This window comes from Phyllobates terribilis, unplaced genomic scaffold (assembly GCF_046119375.1).
Source record: "Phyllobates terribilis strain yellow unplaced genomic scaffold, ASM4611937v1 Scaffold_10__3_contigs__length_209671492, whole genome shotgun sequence".
Classification (NCBI taxonomy): Eukaryota; Metazoa; Chordata; class Amphibia; order Anura; family Dendrobatidae; genus Phyllobates; species Phyllobates terribilis.
In genome coordinates, this window is record NW_027362770.1 from 67,338,255 (window position 1) to 67,351,423 (window position 13,169).

The window sequence follows — 13,169 nt, forward strand, 5'->3', positions numbered from 1 at the left end:
CATTCACTGTCGGGTTTTGGGACCAGGACAATCGGGCTTGACCAACCGCTCTTGGATTCCTCAATGACCCCAAGTTTCAGCATAAGACTCACTTCTTTGGAGATCAACTCTCGTCGGGCCTCAGGAATTTGATAGGGCTTTAAGTTTACCCGCACATGTGGCTCCGTCAGAACCTCATGTTCTATGACCTTTGTGCACCCCGGCAATTCCGAGAACAGATCCTTGTTATTCTGCAGCAATTCCTGACACTGCTGTTTTTGGACGTTTGTCAGCATCTGCGCTATTGCGACTCCTCGAACCTCGCCCTATCGTTTGACCAGCAAACACGGAGCTTCAACAGCCTCTCTGTCTTGCCACGGCTTGATGAGATTGACGTGGTATATCTGATATGACTTACGTCGCCCTGGTTGATGACCCTATAATTCACTTCACCAACCTTTTCCACCATCTCATACAGCCCTTGCCACTTGGCCAATAACTTACTTTCCATGGTAGGAATCAGTACGAGGACTCTGTCACCAGGATTGAACTGATGTACTCTGGCTGTCCAGATGTAGACCCTGGCCTACGCCTATTGTGCTTGGAGGAGATGTTCTTTCATGATTGGCATCACCTTCGCAATCGTCTCCTGCATCAGGGCGACGTGCTTGATAACGCTCCTGTGGGGTGTGACTACGGCTTCCCAGGTTTCCTTTGCTACATCCATGAGACCCCGCGGATGTCAGCCATACAGGAGTTCAAATGGCGAGAACCCAGTACAGGTCTGTGGAACCTCTCAGATAGAGAATAACAGATACGGCAGGAAACAGTCCCAGTCTCTGCCGTCCTTTTCTATGACCTTCCTCACCATACTCTTCTGAGCCTTTTGAAGCTTTGAAGTCTGAGGATGGTATACTGATGTTCTCAGTTGAGAGATTTGCAGGACCTTACACAATTCTCTCATCACCTTACTCATAAAGGGTGCTCCCTGATCGTTCAGAATCTCCCTTGGTAACCCTGTCCGGGAGAAAACATGGACCAATTTGCAACCTATACTCTTGGCGGAGGAGTTTCTCAGAGGGATCGCTTCAGCATAGCAGGTGGCATAGTCCAAGATGACCAATATATATTGATGCCCACGAGCAAATTTAATCAGGGAACCGACCAAGTCCATAGCAATTCTCTGGAAGGGCACTTCAATGATGGGTAATAGCACGAGGTGACTTCGAAAGGTGAGAGGTGGGGGCGGTTAACTGGCATGTAGGACAGGACCTTCAATACTTTAATATTTCCCAGTGACATCCGGGCTAATAGAGCCTCTGCACGATCTGTTCCTGCATTTTTTTCACTTCCAGATGTCCTTCCAAGACATGTGAATGGACCATGTCCAACACCCTTCGTCTATAGGGCCCCAGCACCAATAACTGTTCCACAAGCTCCTCCCACACTTTTGTAACACGGTACAACAACTCCCCATGCACAACTCCTGTGCAATACCATTTATGACAGTGACATTGTTAAAGGCTTTCCTTAGAGTTAGGTCCCTAAGGTGGGCCAGACCTAAAATTCTCGCTGGTCACCCCTAACTCAGGAATGTCAGACTCAGGGGACACTACCTCCTCATTCCCCACAAGAACACAAAAGGGAAACCCGTCTGACTCTGGGTGTGGTGATACCTCTTCAGGGTTAACTGGTTTCTTATCCGAGGCAGCGAACCCTGAATCCTCCCCCCACAGATCCCAAAACAAACAAAATCCCGGCCTATAATAATAGGGTGCAACAAGTTCTGGACAACGCCGACCTCGTGGGACTCAGTACCGTGGGCCATTTCAATGTCCACTCTGGCTATAGGGTAGTCTTTAGCATCACCATGAATGCATTGTACGCCAACCTTCTTTTCTGGGATCAGTCAGAGAGGAAGTGTGGCCCTCACAAGGGTAACCAGACTTCCGGAGTCTAGCAGTTCCATTACCTGCCAACCATTTACCTTCACGGGACATGCTTGTGGCACCTCGCTAGGTGGACAGATAACACTGCAGGCCAAATATGCATAATATGAACAGCGGTGTCCTAGGTTGCAGTTCATCTACTTGGGGGTCAGGGGACAACAGGCGGCTATGTAGCCTGGGCTGTAGCACTTCCGACAAATTATATCACCAGTAGGGACCATGGGCATTACCTCCCCCGCCCCTTTTGGACCTTGGATGCCCCACCCCCTTTTGGGACTCCGCCACCTGTTGGGACCCTCAGTATGGAGTAGGATGCCTTCTCAAGGAACCCTCAACCCCCTGGTATCTCTCATTATCGCATTCCGGGGATCACCCTGGGCAACCCAAGTCTGTATTAGACTCAGCAGGGAATGCACAAACTGGTCCATCACCACCTGCGCTAACATCTGTGCAGGCATAGAGGACTCCGGCTGCAGCCATTTTTGAACCAGGTGCAAAAGGTCAAACATTTTGGAGCGAAGGGGTTTGTCTCGGTAATATGCCCAGTGATGGACCTGCCATCTTCCTGAAGCCATGGGCCTCAGGGAAATGTCCGCCGAGATCCCAGCCTGAGCATGCGCCGGCTCAGGCGGCCTTTTCCCTGTAGACCACAGCTTCAGGAAGATAGCCGCCGGAAAAGCAATGCACTCCGCCCTGCCTCACTGTCAACACTGCAGCACCTCACCGCTTCTTCCGCCGGCGCCGGGTTACTGAGGGAGGGACCCTGCTTCCTTCCATACCGCTCCACCACGGCCGCAATTCTCTGCTGCTGGGGCACCACCTTCTCCCACCCAGGGTCCGCAGCATTGCTCCACTTCTGCTGCCGCCGGCTTCCTGAGGGACCGTGCCTCCTGTGACCCCCGATCCACCACCCCCCAGGTAAGATACCGATTCGGACCATAAGACGGACCCCTATTTCATAAAAAATATTTTTTTCCTATTTTCCACCACAAAATTTGGGGTGCTTCTTATGGTCTGGTGCATTTTATAATCCGAAAAATACAGTATACTGATACTCATTACATGTAGCAGACTAGAGGGAGGGAACAGAACTTTACAATATACTGCTGCTGTTATAAAAGTTCTCGGCTGGAGGAGAAAGGGGTGATCGTCACAACTCACCCTCTTTTCTACCGTTCACTGCACAATGACCTTTGCCCAGCTCAAACCATGCTTAGAAAATACTTATCTACAAGTCAATAGGGGCAGAGCAAGCTTATGTTCTGCTGAAATAAAATAAGAAGTATTAGACTGGTATAGTGGCCATTGTGAAAATTGCAAGATATGTTTTTGATTGTTTTTAAGTATGTACAGTTGTGTTCAAAAGTTTACATACCCCGGCAGAATTTTTCCACTCTTGGCCTTGTTTCAGAGAATATGAATGATCACAAAAAAACTTTTTCTCCACTCATGGTTATTGGTTGGGTGAAGCCATTTATTGTCAAACTACTGTGTTTTCTCTTTTTAAATCGTAATGACAACCAAAAACATCCAAATGACCCTGATCAAAAGTTCATATACCCCAGTTCTTAATACCGTGTATTGCCCTCTCTAACATCAATGACAGCTTGAAGTCTTTTGTGGTAGTTGTGGATGAGGTTCTTTATTTTCTCATATGGTAAAGCTGCCCATTTTCATTGGCAAAAAGCCTCCAGTTCTTGTAAATACCTGCGCTGTCTAGCATGAACTGCGTGCTTGAGATCTCCCGAGAGTGGCTCAATGATATTGAGGTCAGGAGACTAAGATGGCCACTCCAGAACCTTCACTTTGTTCTGCTGTAGCCAGTAACAGGTCGACTTAGCCTTGTGTTTTGGATCATTGTCATGTTGGAGCGTCCAAGTATGTCCCATGAGCAGCTTCTGGGCTGATGAGTGCAAATTTGCCTCCAGTATTTGCTGATAGCGTGCTGCATTCATCTTTCCTTTAACTTTTACAAAGATAACTGTGCCTTTGTAGCTCACATATCTCCAAAACATCAGCGATCCACCTCCGTTCTTTACTGTAGGAATGGTGTTCCTTTCATCATAGGCCTTGTTGACCTCTCTCCAAATGTAACGTTTATGGTTGTGGCCAAAAAGTTCAATTTTGGTCTCATCACTCCAAATTAATTTGTTCCAGAAGTTTTGAGGCTTGTCTCTGTGCTGTTTGGCCTTTTGTAGACGAGATACTTTGTGGCATTTACGCAGTAATGGCTTTCTTTTGGCGACTCGACCATGCAGCCCATTTTTCTTCAAGTGCCTCCTTATTGGGCATCTTGAAACAGCCACACCGCTAGTTTTCAAAGAGTCCTGAATTTCAGCTGATGTTATTTGTGGGTTTTTCTTTGCATCCCGAACAATTTTCCTGGCAGTTATGGCCGAAATTTTTGTTGGTCTACCTGACCGTGGTTTGGTTTTTACAGAGTCCCTAATTTTCCATTTGTTAATCACAGTTTGAACGCTGCTGACTGGCATTATCAATTCCTTGGATATCTTTTCGTATCCCTTTCCTGTGTTATACAGTTCAACTACCTTTTCCCATAGATCCGTTGACAATTCTATAGCTTTCCCCATGACTCACAATCCAGAAATGTCAGTGGCTGGATGAAAAATGCAAGAGTCTGCCTGGATCCCAGAAACTCACTCAGCTTTTATACACACACACTGATTACAAGCAAACAGGTCACAGGTGAGGATGTTACCTTTAGTAGCCATTCAAACACATTGTGTCAAATTATGTGCATGTTATCAGGCCAAAATCACCAGGGTATGTGAACTTTTGATCAGGGTCATTTGGATGTTTTTGGTTGTCATTAAGATTTAAAAAGAGAAAACACAGTAGTTTGACAATAAATGGCTTCAACCAACCAATAACCACGAGTGGAGAAAAAGTTTTTTTGTTATCATTCATATTCTCTGTAACAAGGCCAAGAAAGGAAAAATTCTGCCGGGGTATGTAAAATTTTGAGCACAACTGTAGATAGTAATATAGAAAATTGAAAAAAAAAACATAAAAAACATTGTTCCATTGATTTAAAAAATGAATGAATCATAAAAACTTGAGTTAAACAATATATTATTTGCTGATGACATATTCCTAAAGTGCATGAAGTTCATAAACTAGTAATCATGAATCTTTTGGTTTAACTTTTCATTGGACTTAAGACTGCAAAAAAAGAAAATAACACACCGATACTCACCCTCGCCAACCTATCTGTCTACCACTGCAGCTTTTGGTGACAGGCTGCAGCGGTGATTTCAATCAATGAATTCAGTGGCTAGTGTTGTCTACATCAGTAGGGCTGTTGACCCCAGTGACTGGCTGAAACTGTCACGTGTGCTATCATTATGTCACTGCTGTATCCTGTCAACAAAGACTGCAGCGGAGAGGTAGCACTGGACCTAGAATGGATGAGCATGTGTAATCCTATAGCCAATTAAAAGTTAGCTTTTTGCCACCTAATATGAAAGCAGTATAAAGTAGAGACAGAGACCCTGATTCCAGGGATGTGGGATTTACAGGGCTGCATGGTGTAGTTTTGATAAAATCAATGTTTTATCTGCGGGAGAACATCATTAGAGGACTAGTTTGCCTGCTGCCAAGTAGTCAAACATATTTATAAACACTGAATAACCCCACGCCACCACTAATTGGCAGCTTACTGTGTACACTGTACATGACCAGAAAGCTGTCAATCAGTGGTGGGGGTGATGTTATACAGAGCTCAGCATTCAGAGAACTGCTAGATCTGCAGCAGATAAAACAGAGATTATATCAAAATGACAGCCCAGTAAGTGATACGTTGCTGGATTTAGGGTCTCGGCTTCTACATCTTACTGCTCTCAAATGAGGTAGCAATATCCTGGTGACAGATTCCCTTTAAACCTGGACAACCCCTTCAATTAACCGTTGAAAATATGTAAAATACTGCTATTCATTTTATATGCACTGTAGAGAGAATTCTAGAAACCATGTGGAATAGTTACACTTCAGGTAAGAACTTACATGGGTTGTGAACACTCTTGAAGATTACACGCTCTGCGAATGGGTTTTAACTTTGGAATAGATTCACACAACTTCTTGTGTACCATTTTATGATCTGACTTCCTTCGACATCCGTATTTTGTAAACTGATTACCTGGAAAAGGATATGATGTCTTAGTTGCAACTTTTGGATTAAATACATTATGATAGAATTCAAAAAAATAAAGAAATGAAAATATCTAAGAAATCTATGTTCATTATTATTAGTGTAGGACAGTACCGTTCACAGCTAGATGTACAGCAGTTTCCCTATAGTTTTAGACACTATGCTTGTTCAGGATAACACAGTATTGTACTGTATCAATTTTCAGATTTTACTCAGATTTTACATGCCTGGTATATTTCTACTATGGAAAGCTATTCTACTGTCTATAGACTTCTGCTTAATATAGACTGTCAGTACCGTGCACAACATCAGCAGGGAAAACTGTACAGAAGGACAGCCAAGTTATTCAAGCACCTTACTGCTCCTAGTTTACTTTTCCACCTACTTTACTACAAGTTTTCAAAAAGGATTTAATAGCCTTTCTGACATTGATTTTCATTGTCCCGCATTCTTGACAACTTCTCAGTGTTCACCTTCCCACTCATGCTGAAATCTCACACTGCTCTATACAGTGGGCACACATTGAATTCACTTTACTCTCCAGCTCTTTAGATAGACCCATAAAATGCTAATTTTAATAGTAGGATTATACAGTCATCCTGACATGGACTTTGAAAGCAAGTGCACCATAAAGTCTAATAGATACAGTTTGCACTGTGAAATATATATTGGCTGTAAGGCTATGAGCACACGATGCGATTTTAATGCGTTTCCACTGCCGTTTTTCCGCCGCGGAAACACATTAAAACCGCTTGTTAATAGGTCTGCTGCTATTGCAATGGTAATCCAGATGTGCTGTGCACATGATGCGGAAATTTCCGCTCCGGATTACCGTTGCGGCAAAAACTGCAGCATAACCATTATTCAGGCGTTTCCGCTGTGAATTTGCGCCCACTGACTTGCATTGAATCGCAGCAAACCGGTAGGTATAATATCAATACCTGTGGATTTGCTGAGTTTCAATGAAAGTCAATGGGTGCGAATTCGCGCATGAAACGCGCTGCGAGTGGTACCCGGGTCGGGAGAGGAGGCTATTACTCCTCTCATCCGACCGCCACTCTGGCTGATAACAGCGATAACAGCAGTAGTCTGCTCTTCCCAGCCCATGTACCTGCGGTAAGAAAAAGAATAAAAAATAGTAAAAATAAAATAATAAACCTCTAAATGCACCTGTCACGTGACCGATCAGCTGATGCTCACCTGACCCTGTGAACATTCGCAAAAATGTTCCCAGGGTGGTAAGTTCACCGGGGCTGATAAGCTGATCTTCAACTGTTCAACCCCACTGATCTCCTGCACAGCAATGTACACTGACAGGGGTGATTTTACACCTTAGTCAGTATACAGTGCTGTATTCTACAGCTGTGCCATCAGTGATTGGTGATGTCACAGCTGTAGAAGCGACCCAGATCATCGTGGGACACTCGTTGGCGGTACGTGGATTACGTTGTTGATGGCAGATAGGTGAGGAATATGGTTGTTTGCTATTTTACGTTTTTCTCAGGAGATCGAGGGCTTCGTGGGGGCGTACAATAATTTTTTAAAGAAAAACGTGTTTTTTATTTCATTAAAATACTTTATTCTGGTCGTGTTTTTATTGAAAAGGCGGCGACTATTTTACCACGCGGTTAGTAATGTGGGCATCTTATAGACGCCCTCCGTTACTCACCTGGGTTTCACGTCAGCCGCCAATACAAGGCTGACATGAACCCCAACCCCATTACCCCACTCGCCACCACTACAGGCCAGTGGGAAGAGTGGAGGCTAAGTGCCAGATTTGGCGCATCTTATGGATGCGCCATTTCTGGGACTGCTGAGGGGTGATATTAATAGCCGTGGAGGGGGCTAGTATCCATGGCCCCTTCCATGGCTATTAATATCAGCCCACAGCTGTCTAGTTTGCCTTTGCTGGTTAGATTTTATAGGGGGACCCCACATCAATTTTTTTCTGGGGTCCCCTGTAATCTAGCCAGTAAAGGCTAAACAAACAGCTGTGGGCTGATATAAATAGCCAGGGAACATTGTTGGCTAATGGCCCCTTCCCTGGCTACTAATATCTGCCCCCAGGGGTCGGCTTTCCCTCTGCTGGTTTAAAAATGATGTGGGAGCCCTTGCCATTTTTTTTTTTTTCATTTTAGGCTCTGTGCCCATAATTCAGACGTAACAGCGCTTTGGACGCAAATTTTTTCTGCGTCCAAAACGTTGCATTCTATTGAACGCAGGTAAATCCACATGTGTTCACTAAACCATGTGGACTTACCACAGTCAATACTTTCTAGTGGTCAAATTTCTGTTGCGGAGACTAGCGACTTCGCAACAGAATTTGACATGCCGCGGTCCTGAAAGACACACTGCATGTCAGTGTCCACGGGTGATCCACAGCCTCAGATGCATGCATAGTGGACATGGGGTTTCTAGAGATTCCATCCACTATACTGTAACATCTGGATGCTGCGGGTTTGACGCTGTATAAACACACAGCGTCAGACCTGCAGCGGCTCCTGACCGTGGCCACGTCCCCAAACTCACCCGCAGCATGTCAATTTCTGTAGCGGACATGCCAGTCTCTGCTGCAGATTTTGACCGATTTAAGTGTCATTATATGCGGCGGATTCACATGTACCGACAACAAAAGTGCGGCATTAGAACGCAGCATTTTGGATGCAAAAAATTACGTTGTGTCCAAAGCGCTGCTGAGTGCTGATCGGGGGGACATAGCAGGTAACGAACCAGCTGTGAGATGCTAATTATGGTCAGGGACCATGTTTGCACTTAGCTAGGCTAAAATTATCAGCTCACAGCAGCTCCAAAAAATTACATGAATAGAAATGCTAATGAAGATTGGGAAAATGGGACTAGCTGACACCCAGCACTTTTGTTTGGTGTTGACAAAGTGTCAATCAGACCTTTTCATGTTGAAAATCAACAGACACATTCTTTAATCATTTAAATGAACCAATACTCACCCCATTTCTTATGGTAATCCAGTGGTTTAAGAAATGTCACACCAAATATCTTTATTTAGCTCCAAAAAGCATTCATTGACGTACAAAAACGCTTCAAAAAACGCATGTAAAAACGCACCAAAACGCATGTAAAATCTGCATGCGTTTTTTCTGCCAGGGAGAGGCAAAACGCTCAGGAAATTTTAGCTTCAAATCTGCATCGTGCGCACATAGCCTAATTCTGCCAACACTTTGCCACATTCATATACATATTTACTACTGAGCAAAAAACAGCATTCACAGTTATATGTCAAAATACTGAAGGAATGTAAAGAAAATCCAGAAGACACAGTATCCCATAAATTCCTATTCTTCAGCACAAAACAACAAAGTAATTGTGATGGTCTTACCAATCTTGGTATTGCAGGCAGAAGCAGCTAAAGCAATTTTAAATGTTTTCATCAACAAGCACACCTATGTTTAGCTCCAGCACAACTCACTATCTGAGCTCTCTCAGCTGCCTTTCATTCAGCTTCCAAGACCCGGACTAGAGTATGGGAGCAACCTCTCCCATTCAAGCTCTTTTTGTTGCTCCTAAATCTTGGACCCAAAATCCATCTAAACTGCTCAGTAATCTAGTGTTACTTGTACAGACTTCCCGGGATTTACATCACCGAGGCCAGCCACCTCGGTAACTCATACACGCTGTCAACCATTTTTCCTGACGCCCTCATCATACCCCCTGTCTGCCCAAAGCCGGGGGGCTGGGCACCTTCTGCCACCAAACAAAGGACCCATGAGACATTTCTTCTTTATAATGAAGTAAATCCTCTCACATTGAGATGGTTTCCTGTAAAGGTACACAATGGGATGTTCCTCCTTGTTTACCTCCTGTGACATGACAGCGCCCACACCGACATGTGACGTATCTGTCTAGATTATAAACGCACTGGCAAAATCTGGCACTACCACCACCAGCTGCTTACACAGGAAATGTTTTAACTTTTGAGAAGCCAGTTCAGCTTCAGGAGACCACTTAGCCATAACTGATTTTGTGCCCTTTAGGAGATAGGTTAGAGGTGCTACTATTATGAGACAGATAGGGACAAGCCTCCTGTAATAGCCTACAATTCCCAAGAGTGCTCTGACCTGTGCTTTCATGAGGGGGCATGGCCAGCTCTGTATTGCCTCCAACTTGTTAACTTGATTTCGCCCCTGCCTACAATGTAGCCCAAATAATTTATCTTTCTCTATCACCATGGGTATTTTTTGGGGATTCATAGTAAAGCCAGCTTTCCTTAGAGCATCTAAGATTGCCTGGACTTTACTCAATGGCTCCCCCAATCCCACCAGAAGATAACAATGTTATCCAAGTAGACATCTGGTCCATGGCTCTCTGGAAAGTGTCAGGAGTTCCCTGTAACCCAAAAGGCATTGTAGTGCCGGCGTTTCTGCCTTCTGCCTCCCCCGGCAGAGACGCCGTCTCACTCACTGTAGCGGCCCTGCACTTCCTTCTTCCTTGGCTGCTGCTGCCCGCGGTTTGCGCAAAGCTTAAAGATCACCTGGCACTGTGCTTACAGCACGCGTGGTCCCGCCTTCTTAAAGGGACAGCGTGCGCCATCCTAAAGTGTCCCCAGACAATTGCTGGGAGACACTTATTTTTTAAGCACCTCCACCTGATGGGAGGTACCTGTGCAACAATGTTAGTCAGTTTTAAACACGCTTGCTAGCTTTCAGATCCCGGTGCTTGTATCTCAGTATACCTGACTGTATATTCATGCCTGCCGTGCTCGCCTGTGTTACAATCTTGTCTTTCAGTCTACCTGCTTGCCTGTTCATCAGCCGTGTCCACCAGCACCTGCCCACTTCCACCAGCCTGTCTAGGCATCATCCGTGCCCGCCAGCACCTGCCTATCTGTGTATCAGCCATGCTCGCCTGCCTGCCTGTATACCAGTCATGCTCTCCAGTACCTTCCCACCTGTACTTCTGCTGTGCCCGCCTGTCTGTACTTCAGCCGTGCCCATCAGTACCTGCCTGTGTGTCAGTTGTGCCAGTCACTACATCAGCTGTGCCAGCCAGTACTAGCCAAGTCTACCATTCCTGGATGTTCCTGCCTCCTGTCCCTTGGGGGTCAGCTGCAATTCACCAGAGGTCAGTCCTGGTGTAGCACCTGGTCCCACCTCTCTTGTGTCTCCTCAGATCGTGGTATCGTCAGCCGTTGTGCATCCAAGGTCGGACTTGGTGAGGCACCTAGTCAAACCCCTCCAAACCCTCCTCGGATCACGGCACAGTGGAACCACCACCCAGATCGTTACAGGCATACTGAAAACACCCATGTGGAGAAGGCTGTATTTTCCTTTGCGCCCTTGAATAGGGGAATTTGCCAGTACCCTTTCGTGAGACCTAGGGTGGTGATGTACAGGGCAGGTCCGAGTCTCTCAAAAAGCTCATCTACACAGTGAATGGGATAGGTTTCAAATTTAGAAATCTCATTAAGTTTTTGGTAATCATTATACAATCACCATTCTCCATCTGGCTTTGGCACTAACACTATGGAGCTTGACCACCCACACTTTGACTCCTCAATTACCCCATATTTAGCACCTGTTTAACCTCCCTTTGAGATTACCTTCCGGCAGGCTTCAGGAATGTTATTGGGCTTAAAACTGCCCCGACCATGAGGCTCAATGAGAATCTTATGCTCAATGACACAAGTGAGACCTAGTAACTACGAGAACATGTCCCTATTTTGGTGTAACAATTCCCGGCACTGCTGTTTTGGGGATGGAGGCAACGTTTCTGCAACTTTGACATCCTCCATGTTGGCTTCTGACTGGGCCAACACGAAAGGGGTTTCAAGAGGATCCCTATCCTTCAAGGGTTTTATTAGGTTGATTTGATATATTTGAAAGGACTTCCTTTTCCCTGGTTGGTATATTTTATAGTTGACCTCTCCCACTTTTTCCATCACTTCATAGGTCCCTACCACTTGGAAAAGAACTTGCTCTCCACTGTGGGCACTAGCGCAAGTACACAATCCCCAGGTTTAAACTGTCTCACTTGAACTGATCTACTATACACCTTGGATTGTGCCTCTTGTTCATTGAGGAGGTACTCTTTTATCATAGGCATTACTTTGGCAATCCTCTCCTGCATCTGGATCACATGCTCTATTATGCTTTTGTAGGGTGTAGTCTCAGTTTCACACATTTTCTTTGCTACATCAAGGGGTCCCCGGGGGTGTCGGCCATACTGGAGCTCAAACAGGGAAAACCCTATTGAGGCTTGTGGAACTTCCCTAGAAGAGAACAATAGGTAGGGTAAAAGACAATCCCAAACCCGACCGTCCTGTTCTACCACCTTCTTTAACATTGTCTTCAAGGTTTTATTAAAGCTCTCTACCAGGCCATCCGTCTGTGGATGGTACACCAAGGTACGTATTAGTGAAATTTGCAGAACCTTACACAACTCCCTCATGGCTTTTGACATGAACGGTGTCCACTGATCTGTTAATATCTCCTTTGGAAGGCCAGTTTGAGAGAATATATAGAATAACTCCTAAGCAATTTACACTTAGAAGAGGCATTTCTTAATCTCAAAGGCACCGCCTCTGGGTAGCAGGTAGCATAATCTAATACCACTAATATGTATTGATGTCCTTGTGCACACGTCACCAGGTGTCCCACCAGATCTATCTGTTCAAATGAAGTTTAGTAATTGTCAATAGCATCAAGGGACTGCAGAAGTGGGCTGCCGGGGTGGTCAACTGGCATATGGGCAAGACCGAAAGTAATCCAATATTTCCTTATAGTAAACAGGCCAGTAAAACCTTTGGATGATCTGCTCCTGGGTCTTGTCTACTCCCAGACATATGGGAAAGAGTCATATCTAACACCATGCATCTGTAGGGCTTGGGCACAAATAGTTGCTCTATTACCTTGCCCCTCACTTTGGCCACTATACACAACAGAACATTATTTATAGAAAAATATAGGAACCGATTATCAGTCCTGGCTCTTGGGGAACACTGTTACATCCAGAACATCTTTCAGTGTTATGTCCCCTGAGCTGGAAAGTCTCAAAGTATTCCCTGGACACCTCAAGGTCAGGGAAGTTAGCTCTAAGGG

At 45.2% G+C, this 13,169-nt stretch overlaps 1 protein-coding gene across 3 annotated transcripts in view; it reads right to left on the bottom strand.

Annotated features, from left to right (window-relative positions):
* LOC141164392 (A disintegrin and metalloproteinase with thrombospondin motifs 2-like) overlaps positions 1-13,169 on the bottom strand; it is an 837,082-nt gene that overhangs the window by 104,146 nt on the left and 719,767 nt on the right. For all 3 annotated transcript variants that reach the window (XM_073649565.1, XM_073649564.1, XM_073649563.1), the window contains exon 18: positions 5,952-6,084. In XM_073649565.1, coding sequence (XP_073505666.1) covers positions 5,952-6,084 — 133 coding nt within the window. The remainder of the gene's footprint in view (positions 1-5,951; positions 6,085-13,169) is intronic.